This window comes from Phyllobates terribilis, unplaced genomic scaffold (assembly GCF_046119375.1).
Source record: "Phyllobates terribilis strain yellow unplaced genomic scaffold, ASM4611937v1 Scaffold_1__5_contigs__length_1240528914, whole genome shotgun sequence".
Lineage (NCBI taxonomy): Eukaryota > Metazoa > Chordata > Amphibia > Anura > Dendrobatidae > Phyllobates > Phyllobates terribilis.
This window is the reverse complement of record NW_027362761.1, coordinates 462425018-462451230: the sequence shown is the minus strand read 5'-3', so window position 1 is coordinate 462451230 and position 26213 is coordinate 462425018. Positions and strand designations below refer to the sequence as shown.

General features: G+C 38.4%; 1 protein-coding gene across 20 annotated transcripts in view; it reads right to left on the bottom strand.

The window, feature by feature from the left end:
* Window positions 1–214: 214 nt before the first annotated feature.
* Window positions 215–26213, bottom strand: part of MEF2C (myocyte enhancer factor 2C) — a 333965-nt gene continuing 307966 nt past the window's right edge. For 11 of the 20 annotated variants that reach the window (XM_073678773.1, XM_073678791.1, XM_073678720.1 and 8 more), the window contains 5 exons: window positions 16011–16183; window positions 14421–14444; window positions 13603–13732; window positions 10400–10532; window positions 215–1629 (listed from right to left, as the gene is read on the bottom strand). In XM_073678773.1, the coding sequence (XP_073534874.1) occupies window positions 1308–1629; window positions 10400–10532; window positions 13603–13732; window positions 14421–14444; window positions 16011–16183 (782 nt within the window). In that variant the 3' untranslated portion in view covers window positions 215–1307. The remainder of the gene's footprint in view (window positions 1630–10399; window positions 10533–13602; window positions 13733–14420; window positions 14445–16010; window positions 16184–26213) is intronic. The other 9 variants (XM_073678870.1, XM_073678807.1, XM_073678798.1 and 6 more) reach the window with 3 other exon arrangements.

Below are 26213 nucleotides of genomic sequence, written 5' to 3'. Positions count from 1 at the left end.
CTAAATGCACTGATTTATGTACAATGGATGTCAGTTCACCCATGCGGATGCAAACACAGGGTCCATTGAAATATTTGAACCATGGCGGATATTCCTGCGATATCGCTGAATTTGGACCTGCATGTCAATGCAGTAGTACAATACAGCTACCCACATACAGTAAGCAGCAGCACACATATTGTTCCCTCCCCGCTATTAAGATAACCAAAAAAAATGCTAGTTCAATGTTTATTAGACTGCTGTATACAAGCATGTTAATTTCACAGATTTTTTTTTTTTTAAAGATTCTTAATATTATTTCATATAATTAGAAATACACATTTCAAAAACAAAAACGTCTACAAAGAGAAAACAGTTATTTCGATTAGCAAAAGCGTGAAATTCTTCATGGACCAATTTTTGAGAGGTTAGTGGGGGGGGGCAAATATTTTTTTTTTACTTTTATTTTTTACAAAAAAAAAAAAAAGAAAACCCCTTCATTTTTTTTTGTTTTAACTGAAGGACTGTTTAATATTAGCAAAGCTATCAAGGAGAAAAAAAAACACATTTTGGCTTAAATTACCTACAAAAAGCCACAAATGTTTTGCAAACTTCATTTAACCTTTTTATATGAAAATAAGCAAAATGTAATGTACATAATTTATATTTCTATATATTAAGTGATGTATACCCAGAAATGAACAACAAAAGATGTAAACTATCAAAAACACCATTTAGTATGACCCAAAATTTATTCAAATAAGTGCCATATTATACTTTTAATATATATTTTTTTAACATGCTGGTGTGTTTGATTAGTTTACACTGATGGCGGCCCAGCCTTCTACAGTTATCCACAGCCACCCGATGCTGGGTCGGTCAAACCTCTGTACATGTCACCATATGTTGCATAACAGCTGCTTTCTCTCATGGAAAAACATTTGCCAATTTTGGCAAAAAGTTTTCTTTATTTTTTTTTTTTGTCTATTTACATGTAAATAACGTTGAACCTGCAACATAACACTATCTATTGTAACATACATTTTGCAAAGGGAGCACGACAGTGAAAAAGAGGTTAGCTTCAAAATCTATTTTGTACAAGTTTTCTGTTTATAGCTTAAGTGCTAAGCTTGTTCGTTCAGCAGTTCTCCTTACCCCTATAATGGATCACTGAGGCATTTAAAAGTACTTTTACAAAACAGAGTACCTGACTTTATTTTATCCCCCACACACGGCACATATAATGTATATCGACCCTCCCTCCCTGCCCGATTCCCATTAAGGTATAGCACACACACTGCAAAAAATTCTAATATATAATAACTGTATCATGTTGCCCATCCTTCAGAGAGCCGCATGCGCTTGACTGACGGGCTTTCTCTTTCATCCGGCGAAGGTCTGGTGAGTCCAATGGGGGAGTGGAAATCGTTCCGGTGATCTTCTCGGTCACTTCCGTCATACGAACTGCTGCAGCTGCTCAGGCTGTCAACAGGAGACCTCCCCGCCTCGTGGCGCGTGTGTTGAGGGTATCCCGAGGGTGTGGTGGTACGGTCTCTAGGAGGAGAAACAGGTTCTGACTTGATGTGGAGGCTTTGGGCAGAAGGCAGGGAGAGATTTGTACTCTGAGATAAGTGAGTGCTAGTGCAAACTCTGTAGAAGGAAAGGAAACGCGGTTACAGAATGAGGAGGCTTAAGCCGCCTCCAAACTCACTAACACTCACAAAAAAAGGACAATTTAAGCAGCTGGACCAACACTCTTATTATCTACAACTTGGTATCACTATGGTGAGACCTCTTAGCAAGATGGCATGACTTTTGGGCAGTCTACTCACCCAACTATGGCACTAAGTACTTACAGTACCAACTGCTTTAGGCACGGACACATTGTTTCTTTTTCACTTTATGATTGAATTTTTTTTTATATTGGTAAGTAAAAAATTAATTTGGCCTTACATGATACCTTGTTCATTATTTATAGGGTGTAGACACACTGTTGTATAATTGACCTGCAATGTGCCGATGCATACTACTGTGGTCATAGAGTGTGTCAAGTTCATACCGTATCTCCACAGGCCTCTGTACACGAAGTACACGTAGGTTTTAGTCAGAACCAGCTCTGGGTTTATGTGGGCCATGGTTGTCCCATTGAGTCCCTCTTCGCCTTTGATTTTTCCTCCCTACTTTCCAAGAGCTTTCATTATTTTTGTTCTGCTTATATGTTTTTGTTTTTTTTGCGATGTGAGTTATAGTTTTGAAGGAAACCATTTATTTGACCAAGTGAAGTACTAAAAATAGAAATACAAAATTCTACAATGTTTTTTTGAGTTTTTTTTTATGATATTGGCCTTATGGTAAAAATGACATATTAACTTTGTCCTATGATTATGGTAATACAAAATGTATGTACTTTTATCCCAGATGAAGTGGGCTCTGGTACTTGTTCAGGTTTGCCAGGAGCTGATGCCAGCCCTAGGTTTAATTGTATTTAAATGCATTTGAAAGATATTTAAAACTAGGAGCAGTGCTTCTGGGGCGAAAGCAATACCTCCCAGAAATACCATATGGCAGCACATGAAATGCCTAAAGTTTCACAAAACAGACCTATATAGACCATTTGTATAGTCTAATTCACAAAACCACATTGTTTTTGCGCTTGTTGTATCCTAGGCTACAATGAGCCCAATACTGTTGGCACACTTATACTATAATAATCAATGGTTCAGTGCACATTAGTGATTTATTGCACTGATAGATTTGTGGCACAGATTTCACAAAAGTTTCTAGAAGAAAAACTGCCTTAGTTTGCCATAGCAACAATCACAGTGGAGCATATATTTTAGCAGAGCCAACAGCATACAGCTAAGGCCACGGCCCCACTATCAGTATTTGGTCAGTATTTAGTCAGTATTTTTTCTCAGGAGTGGTTATGGGGCCCAGCTTCTCACTTCCTCAGGATGCAGATACAGTTGAAAATAATGGTGGAATTTGGAGCCTATTCCACAATTTATCTTGTACAACTGAGTCTCAGCACAGCAGGCACAATGATATCACTAGATCGTGCCTGCTGCATGGTATCTCAGTATGCTCACAGAAATGACCAGAGTAGCTTTTTAGGGAAACGGGGCAAGGTGAGTACAGTTTTTATTTTGTGTGAGTGTGTGTGTGTGGGGGGAGTCTTTGGTGGCCTCACTGGCCTTATAATGTGTGGTTCTCTAAGGGGGGATCATACTGTATGGGGAGCTGTGGAGTGGGGGATTATACAATGTGGGTTGTTATAAGGGCATCATGCTTCAGTGTCACTATGGGGGCTATCATATTGTTAGGGCATCATACTGTGTGTGGAGAGCTCAGTGTGTGGGCATTATAATGCGTGTGGGAGAACTTTGAGGGAAACACTGTAGGGGCATGACAATGTTGAGGACTATGTGGTGGCACAGTGGGGTCATCATCCTGTGCATGTGGTGGTTACTGTAGGGACAAACTGTGTGGGGAGTTCACTACGGAGGTACATACTGTAGGTCAGTGTTCCCCAACTCCAGTCCTCAAGGCCCACCAACAGGTCATGTTTTCAGGATTTCCTTAGTATTGCACAGGTGATAATTACATCACCTGCACAGGGAATAATTCCATCACCTGTGCAATAGTAGGGAAATCCTAAAAACATGACCTATTGGTGGGTCTTGAGGATTGGAGTTGGTGAACACTGCTGTAGGTGAAAGGTTATTCTTTGTGGCATCATGCTCTATGGGGGCCAGGAAAGAGGTATCGTAGTGAGTGATAACACTAAGGGTCTTTAGCAGGATCGCAACTATGTGTTGCAATGCAAATGGGTATACTACCTGATGCAATATGTTGGCAGATATGCTCTTCCGTAACTGTGCCTACACGCCGAGAGCCCGCCTACACCAAAGGGAAATATTTATATATTTTTGGGAGGGACCCTATTAGACTATAGCTATGGGGCCTCATCATTTTTATGTATGCCCCTGACCAAAGCCATTTAAAAAATAAAATCTGATCACTGATCTATAGTATGGATCTAAAATCCATGTGAATATTTATTGGTCTCTTGCATACTTTTATCTTTAAGATTTTACAGATAATTTTCATGAAGTTTAAATGTAAGACATAAAATATATCATATAATAAGGTTATAAGACTATCAGTGTCTTGTTTTGTCATTGTTTCCTCTGAGAACTACCCATACTAAAAATACATAAATGCCATCTTTTTCAAGCTGGAGGCTACATGTTCGGTCAGCTGCTTAAAATGTTGTGAAAAGTTTAAAACTCTTATCTCGTTTTGGGATAGAAAGCCTGTGCATTGTCTTTGGGAAGTACAGAGCAAGTCAACGAAATCTGTTACATTATTGTAAGAGACAGAAACACGTAATCATGGCTGATCAGCTCTCGTGTTGGGGTCATGAAAGGCAGATCACTATAATCCTATAATGTACTGCCATGACGCTACATGGAAGACATGGTTCACTTTTCTGTAGGAGAATTTGCATTTACTACAAAAAATGTGGCTGGTTTGGACTGAGCATATTGTAATAGGCATTTATCCGAATACTTAGACCAATGAATGGCCAAATCAAACTTAAAACCAATTACGATGCAGTAAACACATCCAAAAATCTTTAACAGCATTATCAAAAATGGTGCAATAAGGGTTTGAAGGGGTTATTTACTTTATAACATGGGTGGAAAGGGCAAATCCAGTAACTATTCCACAGTTAACACAATTCAATAATTATCTCATTCTTTATCATTAAGCAAATTAAAAAAACAATCATAAAACATTCAGTGCAAAAAAATAAATAATAATTGGGACTATGTGAAGTTTTACACATATATTTTTTGATGACTACACTTGGGCGGACCTCATATTCTTCTACTCTTCCTCATAGCATAAATCCTCACATATTTTGGAGGAAGTACTGGTTCTCCTTAAAGAGACCAGCTAAGTATGGCGTCTTACAGGCAATGACCCATGGAAAAAGTATGTAAATTAGCTCTTCTCATAGATCGAAACAAGCTCTGTCACAAGTAGCGCCTGCTCCACTCTATACTGATGAGCGGCAAACACCCCGAAACAGGCTGACTATAGATGAGTTTCTGGCTCGTCATTTGTCATTCTCTCTGTGAGAGAGCTAATTTACTTATTTTGTTCATGTAGAGCTATGCCTGAAGACTCCATACTTAATAGATATCTATAAGTAGGAACTGTATTTCCCCCACATTCTTCCAAAAGCAACGTTCTCAGTGACACTGACTCTGCTGTATACTGATGAGGGGCAAAAACCCTGAAACAGGCTGTCTATAGATTAGTTTCTGGCTTGGAATTTATATCTGGTCATGTTGCATGGCTTGTTAAAGGGTTATAAATTAACCTTTCCTATGCAGTACTTTCAAAATAGTGCATTATTTCTGCGAGTGAGATAATTTGCATACTGGATCAGATTTGTCAATATTAACTATTAAAACACTCCCAGATTTACTAGGATTCCTATTACTGTTAAATATTTTTGTAGATAGCCCTGACTGATAGAAATAGCTAATTTATCAAAATAGTTTGTCTTAAAGTGCCACCTGCTGGTACATAGTGCACAATGCACATTAAACTGTGTCATATGGGGGTTTACTATTTAGGATGAAAAAATCAAAGATACAAAATTGTAATTTACAAGAGAGAGCACCATTATTATGATGAACATGTGCGAACTGTATGTAACTTACTAGAATATGTGTATAAGTGTCTATATAACATAATATGTGTATGTCTGTGTCTATATAGCAGTTGTACACTGCTCTAAAAAATAAAGGGAACACTCAAATAACACATCCTAGATCTGAATGAATGAAATATTCTCATTGAATACTTTGTTTTGTACAAAGTTGAATGTGCTGACAACAAAATCACACAAAAATCATCAATGGAAATCAAATTTATTAACCAATGGAGGCCTGGATTTAGAGTCACCCCCAAAATTAAAGTGGAAAAACACACTACAGGCTGATCTAACTTTGATGTAATGTCCTTAAAACAAGTCAAAATGAGGCTCAGTATTGTGTGTGGCCTCCATGTGCCTGTATGACCTCCCTACAACGCCTGGGCATGCTCCTGATGAGGTTGCGGATGGTCTCCTGTGGGATCTCCTCCCAGACCTGGACTAAAGCATCCGCCAACTCCTGGACAGTCTGTGGTGCAACGTGACGTTGGTGGATGGAGCGAGACATGATGTCCCAGATGTGCTCAATCGGATTCAGGTCTGGGGAACGGGTGGGCCAGTCCATAGCTTCAATACCTTTATCTTACAGGAACTGCTGACACAATCCAGCCACATGAGGTCTGGCATTGTCCTGCATTCCTGCATTAGGAGGAACCCAGGGCCAACCGCACCAGCATATGGTCTCACAAGGGGTCTGAGGATCTCATCTCGGTACCTAATGGCAGTCAGGCTACGTCTGGCGAGCACATGGAGGGCTGAGCGGCCCTCCAAAGAAATGCCACCCCACAACATTACTGACCCACTGCCAAACCGGTCATGCTGAAGGATGTTGCAGGCAGCAGATCGCTCTCCACGGCGTCTCCAGACGCTGTCACGTCTGTCACGTGTGCTCAGTGTGACCCTGCTTTCATCTGTGAAGAGCACAGGGCGCCAGTGGCGGCTTTGCCAATCCTGGTGTTCTGTGGCAAATGCCAAGCGTCCTGCACGGTGCTGGGCTCTGAGCACAACCCCCATCTGTGGACGTTGGGCCCTCATACCACCCTCATGGAGTCGGTTTCTAACAGATTGTTCAGACACATGCACATTTGTGGCCGGCTGGAGGTCATTTTGCAGGGCTCTGGCAGTGCTCCTCCTTTTCCTCCCTTCACAAGGGCGAAGGTAGCGGTCCTGCTGCTGGGTTGTTGCCCTCCTATGGCCCCCTCCACGTCTCCTGGTGTACTGGCCTGTCTTCTGGTAGCGCCTCCAGCATCTGGACTCTACGCTGACAGACACAGCAAACCTTCCTGCCACAGCTCGCATTGATGTGCCATCCTGGATGAGCTGCACTACCTGAGCAACTTCTGTGGGTTGTAGAGTCCGTCTCATGCTACCACGAGAGTGAAAGCACAACCAACATTCAAAAGTGACCAAAACATCAGCCAGAAAGCATTGGTACTGAGATGTGGTCTGTGGTCCCCACCTGCAGAACCACTCCTTTTTTGAGGGTGTCTTGATAATTGCCAATAATTTCCTTCTATTGTTTATTCCATTTGCACAACAGCATGTGAAATTGATTGTCAATCAGTGTTGCTTCCTAAGTGGACAGTTTGATTTCACAGAAGTTTGATTTACTTAGAGTTATATTCTGTTGTTTAAGTGTTCCCTTTATTTTTTTGAGCAGTGTAAATATGTATGAGAACTCATGTCTGCATGTAATAGCAGAATATGTGTATATGTAGGTGCATATATTGTATTTGTATATGTGTGTAAGAATATGTGTGTGTGCAACCCCAAACTTACTGTCTCCTTCCCCATTATCCTGTAGACTGTAAGCCCGCAAGGGCAGGGCCTCTCCTTTCTGTACTTGTCTGTCATTGTTAGTTTGTTCACTTTAATTTCTATGTGTGCTTTGTATGTAACCCCTCCTCATGTACAGCACCATGGAATCAATGGTGCTCTAAAAATAAACAACAATAATATATATACATATATATGCATATACTGTATGTATATATATATATATATATATATATATATATATATTACAGACCAAAAGTTTGGACACACCTTCTCATTTAAAGATTTTTCTGTATTTTCATGACTTTGAAAATTGTACATTCACACTGAAGGCATCAAAACTATGAATTAACACATGTGGAATTATATACTTAACAAAAAAGTGTGAAACAACTAAAAATATGTCTTATATTCTAGGTTCTTCAAAGTAGCCACCTTTTGCTTTGATGACTGCTTTGCACACTCTTGGCATTCTCTTGATGAGCTTCAAGAGGTACTCACCGGAAATGGTTTTCACTTCACAGGTGTGCCCTGTCAGGTTTAATAAGTGGGATTTCTTGCCTTTTAAATGGGGTTGGGACCATCAGTTGTGTTGTGCAGAAGTCTGGTGGATACACAGCTGATAGTCCTACTGAATAGACTGTTAGAATTTGTATTATGGCAAGAAAAAAGCAGCTAAGTAAAGAAAAACTAGTGGCCATCATTACTTTAAGAAATCAAGGTCAGTCAGTCCGAAAAATTGGGCAAACTTTGAAAGTATCCCCAAGTGCAGTTGCAAAAACCATCAAGCGCTACAAAGAAACTGGCTCACATGAGGACCGCCCCAGGAAAGGAAGACCACGAGTCATCTCTGCTTCTGAGGACAACTCTTAAGAGGAGACTTTGTGCAGCAGGCCTTCATGGTAAAATAGCTGCTAGGAAACCACTGCTAAGGACAGGCAACAAGCAGAAGAGACTTGTTTGGGCTAAAGAACACAAGGAATGGACATTAGACCAGTGGAAATCTGTGCTTTGGTCTGATGAGTCCAAATTTGAGATCATCAGAGTCATTAAAGCAAAAGGTGGCTACTTTGAAGAACCTAAAATATAAGACATATTTTCAGTTGTTTCACACTTTTTGTTAAGTATATAATTCCACATGTGTTAATTCATAGTTTTGATGCCTTCAGTGTGAATGTACAATTTTCATAGTCATGAAAATACAGAAAAATCTTTAAATGAGAAGGTGTGTTCAAACTTTTGATCTGTACTGTATGTGTGTGTGCACATATTGTATGTGTATATGTGAGTAAGAATATGTGTATATATATATATGTGTGTGTGTGCACATATTATAATTGTATATGTGAGTAAGAACATATGATATGTATGTGCACATATTGTATGTGCATATGTAAGAATATCTACAGTATGTGCACATATTGTATGTGTATCCATGAAGGAGAATATACGTACAAGCACAGTATGTGTGCATCTATGTGTGCATGTAACTTACTAGAATGGGTATGTGCGTGCACTCGTGTGCATGTCATATACTCAGATATTAAGTAGTAAGAATTGCATTATGTGTTTTAGTGAACAGATGAGGATAGCAGTAAGGTTGGGATACTATAGGCAATGCTTAAACTCTAATCGCTTTATGTTGGGCATGCCTCTGCAATTACCAGCAAATAAACCCCTTGAAATATATATTGTTCAGGATGTTAGTACTTTCTGACAATAGCTTTAAGTGAGTAAGCTAATTACCGGAAGATGGCTAAATACCGTCCAGAAAAATTACAAAGAGAGCAGCCATAATGATATATGTCACTAAATACTTGTTGTCCTATTGCAACGTGCAATTGTCAACCACTTTAGGCGTTGTGCTCGTATCCTAAATGGTGTCCTATCATCTATAAAATGATATATGTACTCTGTCTGATGGGAGTGTTTACATTGCTGCATTACCCAGATTTCTTATTACCTAAGCTAAGAGCGCCTCTATATTTTGGAAGGTAATATCTAATCTTGGTATTTAATTGTTCAACTCTCCTATTCTAAATAAACCTATATGATACTGGATAATAAAAATGTTAAAATGATCACTAGACAGGTGAGACAAAGCTCTCCTGCAGCGGCACGGCTCCCCTGTAATTGCTTCCCTTCTACACTGATACTGAGAGCACCAATGTTCTAGGGGTTCCTGGTTCTATAATTCTCCTATCCGCCGGCTGCAGTTTGTCTTAAAAAAACATCTGTGATTTACTCCGGGTGTCTGTGATTGTCTGCAGCACTAACATCACACTAATAACGGACCTGACCGGCCCTGCCCATCAACTCTATCAGAGCTACTGATCTCAATGATTAGCTGCAGCGCTGTTGACATGATGTCAGCGCCGCAGATAATAACAGACACTGGGAGCAGTAGCAGAAATTCAGCGATGGACCTCAAAAGGGTGAGTAAAGCGCAGTTATTTGTTGTTGTCTTTCATAAATCAGCCATTCGGTTACAGAGATATGGACCTTTTCCTTAATGGCTAATTTATTTGGCTCACTGGATCCTCTGGGGCGTGTCTTTAGGCTGCTCTGCATTATTACCCTCTGAGCACCGCGCCTTTGGTAAAGAACATAAAAATTAGCTCTAAATAAAAAGGCCCATATGGCGAATTTATAAAGAAAAGCAAAAATGTAATACTCAGGAATAAAATAAGAGCAATAATTGGTGACTTTTGACCTGGTGACGAGTCCTCTTTAATAGTGTAAGATCTCCTTGTAGATTATTTGGGCTTCCAGGTCTGTGTGAAGTATATTGCCATCTAAAAGCCCTGGGTGGTTCAATGAGAGGCATGGCTTGGATGGTCATGATGAATGTGATAAATAGAAGAGGCTGCTATTGTATTTCTACAAATGTGAGCAGTGTGGATCATAACTTACCCCAACTGGCTGAGCGTGGATTGTGGCATGTTGTGCAGATGATGTTGCTGCCAGCCAGTGACTGAGCCAAGGTGGAGAGCACTGGTGTTAAAGCCAGAAAGAGATGACAAGTCTGCGCTACTTAATGAGTATTCTGCAAAAAAAATTAAAAACAGACCGATATCAAAAACTTTTTACAACTTTTTACAAGCATGTAAAATAAAAATAATAATAATAATGAGAATCTATAATTATAATAATTGGCTTTGTTAGTGTCATTTGCTAGTCTAGGACGCCCACCGATTGCCAGAACAGGAGACTCATGTCTCCTCTACTCTAGGTCAGAAGGTGTTGAATGAAGTGGGCAGTCGGCCATGTGCCTTGCTGCTTCGTTATTTAGGGAATGGCAATGATAGTCAAGCGCTGCGCTCAGCTATTTTCATAAAAGCCATAGACCTTGAAAAGAGTGGTAGGACCCATGCACAATTGGACATCCCATTTTACTCCTCCCGGTCATGGATCTGAGACCAGGGGGCGATCAGTAAAGAACGGAGGACATTTAGGAATGAGTATGGCACTCACACTAATGCTACACTTACAAATCCAGATATTTTTTCTAGACTTTAATAGCTGGGTGTTAGAAAAACACTTTTTAATATGTTATCAGATGTCGACACCGTTCCAACAGTGTAGTCACTGTCTCTCCCTGTGATCGCGTAACAGTGTGACATCACGCAAACCCTGCGGTCAATCAGCGGCCATTTCACTCTCTCCGCATTCAGACGAATCACTTACATCCGGAAGTAGTAAGCGCTCTTGCTCTCTCCCTTCCTCCAGATATCTGTCATACATCCAAAGGCGGGAAGAGTGAAGCGAGTGCTGACTTATTGAGAAGGTGATCTGAGTAGTGGACAACTCCTTTGAAGAATAACCATTGTTTTAGTATTATAGAACACGTGAAAATAAAAACTTTGGGATATATCTTATTCTGTAATACAGTATATCTTATTGTAAAAAATCTGCTTCTTTTTCCAACTGGACTAATCATTTTCAAAATTCTCAATTCACAGGCAAAATCTGCCTTCAATGAACACAGATTGTTCCATTACTGATATAGGAGATGGCAGTCGGTGCTCATAAAGTTCTATGGAGAACTGTAACTTTTATTTTAGGAGAACTGAATACAGATTTCACCCGAGAATTGAGAGTGAAAAATCAATCCAGGAGGTGAAAGAAGCAGATTTCTCCGATAAGATATATCACAAAGTTGTTTATTTCCATGTGTACTATTCAGTTATGGAATAAAAGTTAAAACAATGATTACTCTTTAGAGATCTATATATAAGGGAAATGCCTGTAATACTGATGTGTATGATCATTGTTTTACAGCATGATGATCATTATATGTGGTATATGCAGCATATGTATATAGCATATGTAGAATATATATCATATGTATATAGCATATGTAGCATATGTATATACAGTGGGTACGGAAAGTATTCAGACCCCTTTAAATTTTTCATTGCAGCCATTTGGTAAATTCTAAAAAGTTAATTTTTTTTCTCATTAAAGTACACTCTGCACCCCATCTTGGCTGAAAAAAAACAGAAATGTAGAAAGTTTTGCAAATTTATTAAAAAAGAAAAACTGAAATATCACATGGTCATAAGTATTCAGACCCTTTGCTCAGTATTGAGTAGAAGCACCCTTTTGAGCTAGTACAGCAATGAGTCTTCTTGGGAATGATGCAACAAGTTTTTCACACCTGGATTTGGGGATCCTCTGCCATTCTTCCTTTCAGATCCTCTCCAGTTCCATCAGGTTGGATGGTGAACGTTGGTGGACAGCCATTTTCAGGTTTCTCCAGAGATGCTCAATTGGGTTTAGGTCAGGGCTCTGGCTGGGCCAGTCAAGAATGGTCACAGAGTTGTTCTGAAGCCACTCCTTTGTTATTTTAGCCGTGTGCTGAAGGTCATTGTCTTGTTGGAAGGTGAACCTTCGGCCAAGTCTGAGGTCCAGAGCACTCTGGAAGAGGTTTTCATCCAGGATATCTCTGTACTTGGCCGCATTCATGTTTCCTTCAATTGCAACCAGTTGTCCTGTCCCTGCTGCTGAAAAACACCCCCATAGCATGATGCTGCCACCACGTTTCACTGTTGGGATTGTATTGGGCAGGTAATGAGCAGTGCATGGTTTTCTCCACACAGAATTATCACCAAAAAGTTCTATCTTTGTCTCATCAGACCAGATAATCTTATTTCTCATAGTTTGGGAGTCCTTTATGTGTTTTTGAGCAAACTCTATGCGGGCTTTTGAACCGAGGAGAGCCTTCCGTCGGGCCACTCTGCCATAAAGGCCCGACTGGTGGAGGGCTGCAGAGATAGTTGACTTTGTGGAACTTTCTTCCATCTCCCTACTGCATCTCTGGAGCTCAGCCACAGTGATCTTGGGGTTCTTCTTTATCTCTCTCACCAAGGCTCTTCTCCCACGATTGCTCAGTTTGGCTGGACGGCCAGGTCTAGGAAGACTTCTAGTGGTCCCAAACTTCTTCCATTTAAGGATTATGGAGGCCACTATGCTCCTAGGAACCTTGAGTACTGCAGAAATTCTTTTGTAACCTTGGCGAGATCTGTGCCTTGCCACAATTCTGTCTCTGAGCTCCTTGGGCAGTTCCTTTGAGCTCATGATTCTCATTTGGTCTGACATGCACTGTGAGCTGTGAGGTCTGTGTGCCTTTCCAAATCAAGTCCTATCAGTTAAATTAAACACAGCTGGACTCCAATGAAGGAGTAGAACCATCTCAAGGAGGATCACAAGGAAATGGACAGCATGTGACTTAAATATGAGTGTCTGAGCAAAGGGTCTGAATACTTATGACCATGTGATATTTCAGTTTTTCTTTTTTAATAAATTTGCAAATTTTTTTTTCGGTCAAGATGGGGTGTAGAGTGTACTTTAATGAGAAAAAAAATGAACTTTTTAGAATTTACCAAATGGCTGCAATGAAACAAAGAGTGAAAAATTTAAAGGGGTCTGAATACTTTCCGTACCCACTGTAGTATATGCAGCATTATATGTAGTATATGTAGAATATGTAGCATATGTATATAGTATATGTAGCATTATATGTATATAGTATATGTAGTATATGTAGCATTATATGTAGTATATGTAGCATATGTATATAGCATATGTAGCCTTATATGTAGTATCTTGCTTACCAGTGCCATATGTTGTTGATATGGCTGATGGGTATCCTCCCATTCCCTGTCCAGGTAAAGTCGGTGTTGCTACAGGAACCACTGGAGTAGCCAGTGACTGAGCGGATTGTGAGTTATTTATTCTTTGATTCTATTAGAAGAAAAAAAAATCACAAGAAAAAAAAAAAGAACATCAAAATTATTTGTAGCTTTGTAAAGTGCATTACATTTTTTTTTCTGCAGAGAAGAAAAAACACTCCAACATGATACAAATTAATCATTTAGCATGTGACTCCCATGAACTCTCCCAACCCTATCATTTACAATCTTTCAAGAGACCCACTGTCGCCATGGTAACCCATTACATCAGCTTCTCCTAGGCAATTGAACTTGCCACCAGTAAAGATAGCTTTATTGTGGGCTGAAAACAGACCATGTGGAAAATTGATGAAATATGCATACTGTACTATCATTGTTTCTTTATCATTCAAATGCAGGAATGTCATTAAAATTACCAGCAGCCAGGCTTAGCCATCATTCACCTTTCAATTGCTAGGCGCAGCAGTTACTATAACGGCCAGCAGATGGCAGTAAAGCTCCTATATTTACTAATAGAGAATTTCATAAAACGATTTATATTAAAGTGTCCATATAAATCCCAATATAAATTGTGCCTAGGTCAGAGGATGAAGCTTCCATGATAAGGTTTGGGGCATTTTTTTTATTCTATAACGATGGAGTCCAATATGTTACATAAAAAAAGTTTCTTCTCCATATTATAAAATGTTACAGTACAAATGAGCACATTAGAGCCTTCCAAAAAATCTTTAGCCACTTACCAAAAGCAGATCGACATCCTCAGACTGAGAGCGAGGGAAAGGAGTATTAATTAACAATTAGTAGAAGGCCATTATTAAAAAAGATTAAAAAAATGATAAAATATCTTATTTCATGCAGCAGTAAAACACCCAGCTGTTATCTGGCACAAAGCATGTATTATTTTTGACGAGGTTTTATGAATGTGCTCAATTTTTTTGGTATCCCCCTTCTTCCCTCTTAGTGGCATCTGGATGCCAAAGTGTGAGACACTGGGGTCATTTTCGTAATCCCCACAGAGATCTTATTCTTAAAGGGACAAGAAATAAATCAAGTGGTGACATCTCGCTTTAGCAGCAATAGTATAATTGCTTATGGGAACAGGTCTATCTATGTAATTGGTTGCATATTATATTATAATGGATTCTATCTATCTATCTATCTACAGTATCTATCTTCTATCATCTATCTAACTCATTATCTATCTATCTATCCATATATCTAACAGTATCTATCTATCATCTATCTATCATCTATCTATCTTCAGTATCTATCTATCTATCTATCCATATATCTATTTATCTATCTATCTATCCATATATCTATTTATCCATTATATATCTATCATCTATCTACAGTATCTATATATCTTCTATCTATCTATCTATCTATCTATCTATCTACAGTATCTGTCTATCTATTTACAGTATCTATCTATCCATCTATTATCTATCTCTACAGTATCTATCCATCTATTATCTATCTATCTATTTATCTATCTATTATCTATCTATCTACAGTATCTATCTATCATCTACCTATCTATTATCTATCTCTACACTATCTATCTATCTATCTATCATCTATATATCTATCTATCATCTATCTATCTATCCATATATCTATCTATCCATCTATTATCTATCTCTACAGTATCTATCCATCTATTATCTACTTATCCATATATCTATCTATCTATATCTATCTCTACAGTATCGATCTATTATCTATCTATTCATATATCTATATCTATTATCTATCTATCTCTACAGTATCGATCTATTATCTATCTATCCATATATCTATCTATTATCTATCTATCTCTACAGTATCGATCTATTATCTATCTATCTCATATCTATCTATTATCTATCTATCTATCCATCTATTATCTATCTATCTATCTATCTATCTCTACAGTATCGATCTATTATCTATCTCATATCTATCTATCTATCTATCCATCTATCTACATAGTTACATAGTTAGTAAAGCCGAATAAAGACTTGCGTCCATCAAGTTCGACCTGTTAGTTCTGTAATTGCTAAAGTTGATCCAAAGGATGGCAAAAACCCCAAATGATTTAGCCAATCTATCTATCTATTATCTATCTATCCATCTATTATCTATCTATCTACAGTATTTATCTATCTATAGATCTAAAATAGAAGCAGGACTGTTATAGTATATGGTGCAAATCCAATTCAGACCTCAACCAGACCCACAAAATGGCCAAATGTCGAAACCCCAGAGGGGTCCTAAAATGATACACACCACAATATGAAAACATATATTTTATGAATCTCGAACCCCGAAGTATAATAATGCATTACCACAGAGGGCATTGTATTCTTGCTGCCAGGTGGAATAAGAACTCGGAGGTCGGGTTTGCGATTGTTCATCCCCAGGTTCATTGGCGGTGGTGATTTCGTTTGCATATTTTTATTTAAGTTACCAGGTGAGACCAGCAAACCTGGCGAGTTACGATGGTTGCCATACCCATTACCTGTGTGAAGAGAGCACAAAAGGAAAAAAATACAAGTTACTATTAGCTACAATACATGTATACGGCATACGCAGCACAGAGGACAATACAGCATGAGGCATGAACATGTTCTTTAGTGCAGTAGACAGAATCTTAGACCTCATTCAGACAGGTGTTTTTTCTGTACGTGTTCTACCCTTGTGTTTTTTAGACTACGTTGCTGTTCACAGATCCTTTCTTGGTGGACTGAGTGAACGTTATCAAAAGAATATGTAGAAATCTCAATTTCTGATCTGATTTGAGATCAAACTCAATTGAATTGGTTCAATAAAAATAATAAGCGGATAGCACGCGGATGTTGTCAATGTGTCATCTAAGTCCTATCCTTTTTTACTGTTTAGTGGCACAAAGAAGCTTGGAATTGTACAAGAGAAAATCGGATGTGATAGTGATGGTAAAAAACAGAAACAAGAACCAAAAATGGACAAAAATGTCATGTAGCGCCTGATGGGGCCCCTGAATGTGGCATCACTGCTCTGTATATATAGAAATCCTATATTCTACACTGTGTGATTTCATGGCCGGATACATGGACTTACATATGGTTCTTCTTTTGATTGCAGACTAGCAGGTTTGTATTTTGGTGGACTCATTGAAAATGATCCATATAAATGAAATTTCACTGTATTTTGAACACCCATGATAGCCTCTTTATTGGGGTATAAAAACCCCACACAGATATACACAGTGATATAAAACGCAGAAAATTGCCAATTTGGCTCAGTAAAATATATTCCTGACTCCATATATAAAACTGTTCTTTGTTCCCCATTAAGTTCAATGATTTTCTTTCTTTTTTTTTTTGCCTTTGGCTATAGGCAGAAAATAACTATAGTGTTTACCGTGCAGATAAAAAGAACAGAGGTGCTAAAATAATTTCACGTGCCTCATTATTTCCAGACATTTTCATTTCTGCAAACCTCCTAATTTCTGGAACAAACCTCCTCCCGTCTCTTCTTTCTCCTAACCCTGCAGTGCTAAATCAACACTTGATGAGAGATTGCTTCCTATTAGTTACCAGCTCCGCGTCTCTTTGATATGTCAACTTATTGAAACATATGTTAATTGCATTTGCATGCCTGTGTTTGCTTTTACTTATTTTGTGCCAGGACGTCAATGATTTTACTGTTTCAGACAATTAGGCTTTTGGAAAGCAAGAAAATTGAGTTGGAAAGTGGAAGATTCTGCCTACAGGTGGTTTGTGTGTGTAATGGTCATTTTCAATCCTCCAGAAATCACTACCAGTCCTGCGGAATTAGCTTTCTGCCAATGACAATATCCACATTTTGTATCTGTTCTTTTTGGGCAGGAAGGGCACAGTAAATGTTTGCCAGTTTTTGTTTCAAGTTCAGCTTCGGAGACCTATACTTAAACATTATGGTTTCCAGCCCCCAAATGAATATGTTTAAAAGATTGTGTGACATGAAGAATGTCAAATTCTCTGTTCTGTCCATTGACATGGCAGCCCATCCTTTGAAATCAGGGATAAGTACAAGCATGTGGTTAGATGAAAAATCAGCTTTTAAGCCTTATCCTCGGAGAGTTGTACAAGAGTGTGGTCTGGTCTGGAGCGTGCGTTATAGGCAAGATTGCGGGTAACTTTGTAAGAAAAAGATATTTTACTTGGAAGATGGCATAGAAATTATGATAGCTGCCCCATAGTCATGGATGCCAACTTGACTTTTTTATTTTTTCTGGACATATCAAAAAATCACAGACTGACAATATTTGTTAACGGACACGTTGGAAAACCATAAGAAATCATTATGACTATAAGTGATACAGACCATAATTCTGATCAGAAAACATAATCTGTATTCACTGTAAACTGTAAAATGATAATTGCAGTCAAAATAATCTGTATATGTTTCTTCAGCCTCAAAAGATGGCAGACGCCTCCATTTTTTTTACGGACAGGACAAAAAAGTGCCCTATTTTTTGGACTGTCCTGGAATTTTTGGATGGTTGGCAACCCTGCACAAAGTCTCAATTTAGCATCAAAAGGCTCCTCTTTCCAAGCTCGTTCCGACACCGAATGTCTCCCCTCTCTGTATCCGCACATGATTCGCGCTATGACTGAAGAGGACTGACTGTTTGGCTCATTGAACTAGATAAGCCAACCACCCCGTCTTGTTCATACTCAACGCAGAGACAGTGGGTTGGTGCAGCTATAGCTGTGGGCCTGACAATCAGCCCATTCGAGCTGATTTTGTCTTTTGTAGGTTTTGCTTCTTTTTGCTAGTGTGAACAAGCTCCTATTTCTTGCATCTCTACCATCTTAGACCTCAGTTCACATTGCTTGGTTTTTTGTCTTGTTTGCATTCTGTGCAATTTAAGGGTGTGGCATCCCCTTTGTTGAGCTGATTAGTATATATGTAGCTTACCACGGGCCTAGGTGGTCTGGAGTTGGGACCCGGTCCTATTTGTCTACCCTTTTATATGCATTACTTCAACTTTGATATACAGTAAGGTTTTTAATATGGGCAGTATAGGTACCGTCCCAATTTAGGGTCACCTTGCCGCTGGTGGGACGGCTTGTATACTTTTTTTGATCAAAAATAGTTCACTAAGTACCCTATATTTATTATGCAACTTTGCTTTACATTTATATATAATGATGGTAGGGTATGAGATATATTTTTGTCTTTTGTAGGTTTTGCTTCTTTTTGCTAGTGTGAACATGCTCCTATTTCTTGCATGTCTACCATCTTAGACCTCAGTTCACATTGCTTGGTTTTTTGTCTTGTTTGCATTCTGTGCAATTTAAGGGTGTGGCATCCCCTTTGTTGAGCTGATTAGTATATATGTAGCTTACCACGGGCCTAGGTGGTCTGGAGTTGGGACCCGGTCCTATTTGTCTACCCTTTTATATGCATTACTTCAACTTTGATATACAGTAAGGTTTTTAATATAGGCAGTATAGGTACCGTCCCAATTTAGGGTCACCTTGCCGCTGGTGGGACGGCTTGTATACTTTTTTTGATCAAAAATAGTTCACTAAGTACCCTATATTTATTATGCAACTTTGCTTTACATTTATATATAATGATGGTAGGGTATGAGATATATTTTTGTCTTTTGTAGGTTTTGCTTCTTTTTGCTAGTGTGAACATGCTCCTATTTCTTGCATGTCTACCATCTTAGACCTCAGTTCACATTGCTTGGTTTTTTGTCTTGTTTGCATTCTGTGCAATTTAAGGGTGTGGCATCCCCTTTGTTGAGCTGATTAGTATATATGTAGCTTACCACGGGCCTAGGTGGTCTGGAGTTGGGACCCGGTCCTATTTGTCTACCCTTTTATATGCATTACTTCAACTTTGATATACAGTAAGGTTTTTAATATAGGCAGTATAGGTACCGTCCCAATTTAGGGTCACCTTGCCGCTGGTGGGACGGCTTGTATACTTTTTTTGATCAAAAATAGTTCACTAAGTACCCTATATTTATTATGCAACTTTGCTTTACATTTATATATAATGATGGTAGGGTATGAGATATATTTTTGTCTTTTGTAGGTTTTGCTTCTTTTTGCTAGTGTGAACATGCTCCTATTTCTTGCATGTCTACCATCTTAGACCTCAGTTCACATTGCTTGGTTTTTTGTCTTGTTTGCATTCTGTGCAATTTAAGGGTGTGGCATCCCCTTTGTTGAGCTGATTAGTATATATGTAGCTTACCACGGGCCTAGGTGGTCTGGAGTTGGGACCCGGTCCTATTTGTCTACCCTTTTATATGCATTACTTCAACTTTGATATACAGTAAGGTTTTTTATATAGGCAGTATAGGTACCGTCCCAATTTAGGGTCACCTTGCCGCTGGTGGGACGGCTTGTATACTTTTTTTGATCAAAAATAGTTCACTAAGTACCCTATATTTATTATGCAACTTTGCTTTACATTTATATATAATGATGGTAGGGTATGAGATATATTTTTGTCTTTTGTAGGTTTTGCTTCTTTTTGCTAGTGTGAACATGCTCCTATTTCTTGCATGTCTACCATCTTAGACCTCAGTTCACATTGCTTGGTTTTTTGTCTTGTTTGCATTCTGTGCAATTTAAGGGTGTGGCATCCCCTTTGTTGAGCTGATTAGTATATATGTAGCTTACCACGGGCCTAGGTGGTCTGGAGTTGGGACCCGGTCCTATTTGTCTACCCTTTTATATGCATTACTTCAACTTTGATATACAGTAAGGTTTTTAATATAGGCAGTATAGGTACCGTCCCAATTTAGGGTCACCTTGCCGCTGGTGGGACGGCTTGTATACTTTTTTTGATCAAAAATAGTTCACTAAGTACCCTATATTTATTATGCAACTTTGCTTTACATTTATATATAATGATGGTAGGGTATGAGATATATTTTTGTCTTTTGTAGGTTTTGCTTCTTTTTGCTAGTGTGAACATGCTCCTATTTCTTGCATGTCTACCATCTTAGACCTCAGTTCACATTGCTTGGTTTTTTGTCTTGTTTGCATTCTGTGCAATTTAAGGGTGTGGCATCCCCTTTGTTGAGCTGATTAGTATATATGTAGCTTACCACGGGCCTAAGTGGTCTGGAGTTGGGACCCGGTCCTATTTGTCTACCCTTTTATATGCATTACTTCAACTTTGATATACAGTAAGGTTTTTTATATAGGCAGTATAGGTACCGTCCCAATTTAGGGTCACCTTGCCGCTGGTGGGACGGCTTGTATACTTTTTTTGATCAAAAATAGTTCACTAAGTACCCTATATTTATTATGCAACTTTGCTTTACATTTATATATAATGATGGTAGGGTATGAGATATATTTTTGTCTTTTGTAGGTTTTGCTTCTTTTTGCTAGTGTGAACATGCTCCTATTTCTTGCATGTCTACCATCTTAGACCTCAGTTCACATTGCTTGGTTTTTTGTCTTGTTTGCATTCTGTGCAATTTAAGGGTGTGGCATCCCCTTTGTTGAGCTGATTAGTATATATGTAGCTTACCACGGGCCTAGGTGGTCTGGAGTTGGGACCCGGTCCTATTTGTCTACCCTTTTATATGCATTACTTCAACTTTGATATACAGTAAGGTTTTTTATATAGGCAGTATAGGTACCGTCCCAATTTAGGGTCACCTTGCCGCTGGTGGGACGGCTTGTATACTTTTTTTGATCAAAAATAGTTCACTAAGTACCCTATATTTATTATGCAACTTTGCTTTACATTTATATATAATGATGGTAGGGTATGAGATATATTTTTGTCTTTTGTAGGTTTTGCTTCTTTTTGCTAGTGTGAACATGCTCCTATTTCTTGCATGTCTACCATCTTAGACCTCAGTTCACATTGCTTGGTCATTGAACTAGATAAGCCAACCACCCCGTCTTGTTCATACTCAACGCAGAGACAGTGGGTTGGTGCAGCTATAGCTGTGGGCCTGACAATCAGCCCATTCTAGCACATCCCTAATCACGAGTTGACACAAAAGGACGCTCTCTTTCTGAGTTAGTGTAGCAAGACCAGTGAAATTGGGAAACCAAGGCTGATGTCACAATAAAAGGACTCCTACATTTTCCGAATTAACATTTTAAACACATTTAAACCATGGTGACACAGCATGTTACACATATTCTCTTTATAGGGCTTCATCGGATAACCCCTTTAACATCTCATCTGTATGCAAGAGAATATTAACTTCAAGATCATTACACAACAATGAGTGTTGGAGCCCTTTTCTTTGATATATATAAAAGGGGTCCATTGTCTCAATGTTGGATAATGATTGTGAAATTAATATTTCCCTGCAAATAGATGGGATTTTAAAGGGGTTATCCAATGAAGCCCCATAAAGAGAATTTTTGCAAACTGCTGTTTCACTATCTATCTATCTATCTATCTATCTATCTATCTATCTATCTATCTATCTATCTATGTGTAGTAAATTGTTTAGTGGAAATTAACATCTGTTAGTTTCATGAGCTGGCAAGTTGTCTCAATATATGACTTTTGGAAGGAGAATATACCTAAGATCACGGCCCCACTATCAGTATTTGGTCAGTATTTGGTCAGTATTTTTTCTCAGGAGTGGGAGCCAAAACAGGTGAGGAACAATCAGAGAAAGGTATAATAGAAAAAAAGACACCAATTCTGCATTTATCACCCACTCCTGGCTTTGTCTCCCACTCCTGAGAAAAAATACTGATAGTGGGGCCATGCCCTAATGGTTATCATATGGAGATCTACCACTCAGGTATAGTTTGCATAACTATCTACCAACATAAATCATAGCTCATCAAAATGGGATTGGTGGGGGTCTAACACCTGGGCCTGGCACTGCCACCGATCAGCTGTTATAAAATCTGCCGGTGGCCTGGTGTAAACTCATGGAACAGAACTCCATTGCACAGATCCATTCAATGTTTAGTGGTGGCTTCCGGATATTACAAAACAGCTTATATCAACATAATAAATAGAAAACATAACCCGTCACTTATAACAACAGTGGGGGTGTCAGATCTCCCAAGGTCATCACTATAGTGTGACTGGACAGCCCCTTTCAATTGTGATGCTTGGAGATACTCGGAGGAGTCTAGCTAGATAATTTATTACTCAGGGCAAATATTTTTTATGACCAAAGATTTCTATATATAAAAAAGTCCTGCCTAATGCAAGTTGACTTTGTGGTACACATTTTAAATGCACATGCCCCAATAACAATCCTACCCTCTCCCAAACTATCTCCATTGAGATTAATGTAGAATTATAGAATATAAATGATATATAACATTTTAACTTGCAAAATCTTCCATTCTCAATGTTCAAATATTCTGACTTTAATTATAAAGTTTTAGCACTTTTTTTTTCTTTTGATATACTGTCATCCATCATCCTAAGAATTTCCTTTGCTCTTTAAGGCTAATAAAGTGATTTTGACAGCCATTTAACTGTTTTTTTCATCATTTTTATTCTTTTTTTTTATTATTTAAAGAATGTTGCTAATGAAAAAGAATTACATAGCTGTATATATATATCTATATATCTATATCTATCTATCTATATATATCTATATATATATATATATATATAGATAGATATATATATATATATATATTACATATATATGTGTATGTACAGTACAGACTAAAAGTTTGGCCACACCTTCTCATTTAAAGATTTTCCTGTATTTTCATGATTTTGAAAATTGTACATTCACACTGAAGGCATCAAAACTATGAATTAACACATGTGGAATTATATACTTAACAAAAAAGTGTGAAACAACTGAAAATATGTCTTATATTCTAGGTTCTTCAAAGTAGCCACCTTTTGCTTTGATGACTGCTTTGCACATTCTTGGCATTCTCTTGATGAGCTTCAAGAGGTAGTCACCGGAAATGGTCTTCCAACAATCTTGAAGGAGTTCCCAGAGATGCTTAGCACTTGTTGGCCCTTTTGCCTTCACTCTGCGGTCCAGCTCACCCCAAACCATCTCGATTGGGTTCAGGTCTGGTGACTGTGGAGGCCAGGTCATCTGGCGTAGCATGCCATCACTCTCCTTCTTAGTCAAATAGCCTTTACACAGCCTGGAGGTGTGTTTGGGGTCATTGTCTTGTTGAAAAATAAATGATGGTCCAACTAAACGCAAACCGGATGGAATAGCATGCCGCTGCAAGATGCTGTGGTAGCCATGCTGGTTCAGTATGCCTTCAATTTTGAATAAATCCCCAACAGTGTCACCAGCAAAACACCCCCACACCATCACACCTCCTCCTCCATGCTTCACGGTGGGAACCAGGCATGTAGAGTCCATCCATTCACCTTTTCTGTGTCGCACAAAGACACGGTGGTTGGAACCAAAGATCTAAAATTTGGACTTATCAGACCAAAGCACAGATTTCCACTGGTCTAATTCCATTCCTTGTGTTCTTTAGCCCAAACAAGTCTCTTCTGCTTGTTGCCTGTCCTTAGCAGTGGTTTCCTAGCAGCTATTTTACCATGAAGGCCTGCTGCACAAAGTCTCCTCTTAACAGTTGTTGTAGAGATGTGTCTGCTGCTAGAACTCTGTGTGGCATTGACCTGGTCTCTAATCTGAGCTGCTGTTAACCTGCGATTTCTGAGGCTGGTGACTCGGATAAACTTATCCTCTGAAGCAGAGGTGACTCTCGGTCTTCCTTTCCTGGGGTGTTCCTCATGTGAGCCAGTTTCTTTGTAGCGCTTGATGGTTTTTGCAACTGCACTTTGGGACACTTTCAAAGTTTTCCCAATTTTTCGGACTGACTGACCTTCATTTCTTAAAGTAATGATGGCCACTCGTTTTTCTTTACTTAGCAGCTTTTTTCTTGCCATAATACAAATTCTAACAGTCTATTCAGTAGGACTATCAGCTGTGTATCCACCAGACTTCTGCATAACACAACTGATGGTCCCAATCCCATTTATAAGTCAAGAAATCCCACTTATTAAACCTGACAGGACACACCTGTGAAGTGAAAACCATTTCCGGTGACTACCTCTTGAAGCTCATCAAGAGAATGCCAAGAGTGTGCAAAGCAGTCATCAAAGCAAAAGGTGGCTACTTTGAAGAACCTAGAATATAAGACATATTTTCAGTTGTTTCACACTTTTTTGTTAAGTATATAATTCCACATGTGTTAATTCATAGTTTTGATGCCTTCAGTGTGAATGTACAATTTTCATAGTCATGAAAATACAGAAAAATCTTTAAATGAGAAGGTGTGTCCAAACTTTTGGTCTGTACTGTATATATATATATATATATATATATATATATATATATATATGCACATATATATATCCTTTTCCTTCTCTCTCTCTTTCTATATTTATAATATATAGTAGCCAGCAACAAAGGGTTAAAGGAGAACACTTCATTTGAATTTGAAAGAGAGATACAAAAAAGAAGAAAAAAGTGGAAACATGAATTTAAAAAAAACAGAAACCCTAAAATGTATGGTTTAAACCTGCTCTAAGCCTATATTTTACAATTACATTCCGTCTGGAAAATGATCAAATTAAATGGGGCTCTATGTGCTGTGTCACATTCCACTACCCACTTGAAAGTGCAAAAATTATATGTCATAAATGAATGGATTTCCTGACTATACAGTATGCGAAAATGGAAACCAGATGGATTGCAGAGTGAGTGCATTATACTTCTGGCTATGGTTTGAATGAAATTCATAGTTATGCGCACAAGAGAAACATTATGAACATACATTTAGTAAACCATGACCAAAATTACAGCAATATTAAACATTTTTTTCTAAACACAATGTAACTTGTGATTGTATTATATTAGAAGAAGGCTGAAAAGACTTGGCACTATTAGCCTTATCACACACGTCACGTATATTTTATTAATACGGTGGCTCCAATCGTCTCCAATCAGTTGCAATATTTTCTCTAAAATAACCACATATTTATACGATTGTTAAAAAACAAATATACAGAATATATGTGTGAATAAACTGTGGAAACTGATCTATGTATAGACATTTATTACTAAATAATAAACAATTTGCTACAGATACATTTGACAACAGAGAATATTTTTTTACAAGCGTTCCAAAAAAAATAAGTGCTCATAGACTCATCCACTTCCTCCAATATGATGGGTGGAGGGAGCAGCACAGAATGGTGAACCCCTCTTAACTAATTCCCTGACTTGGACAGCATCAGGAGAAGGAGTCAGATTTACACAGTTTAAAGCCATTTTCAAAGTATATTAGGCAGGAGAGAAGTGTAAGGAAAGACTTACATGTATCCTCCATCCACATCTTGTCGAACCTGGAATCTACCTGTTTTCAAGATGTGATTTTTAGTTCCACTATTCTGGGATAATTAAGGGGAACCTGTCACCTCCAGAAATGCTACTTTGCTACTTTCTTGCAAATATAGGGGGAATCTGCAGGTAAATAGGGTTTAAATGAAGTTATATCTTTCTTGCAGCTGCTCACTTCCAGTCATCAGGGCAGTGCATGGAATGAACGCGCTATAATCACTCC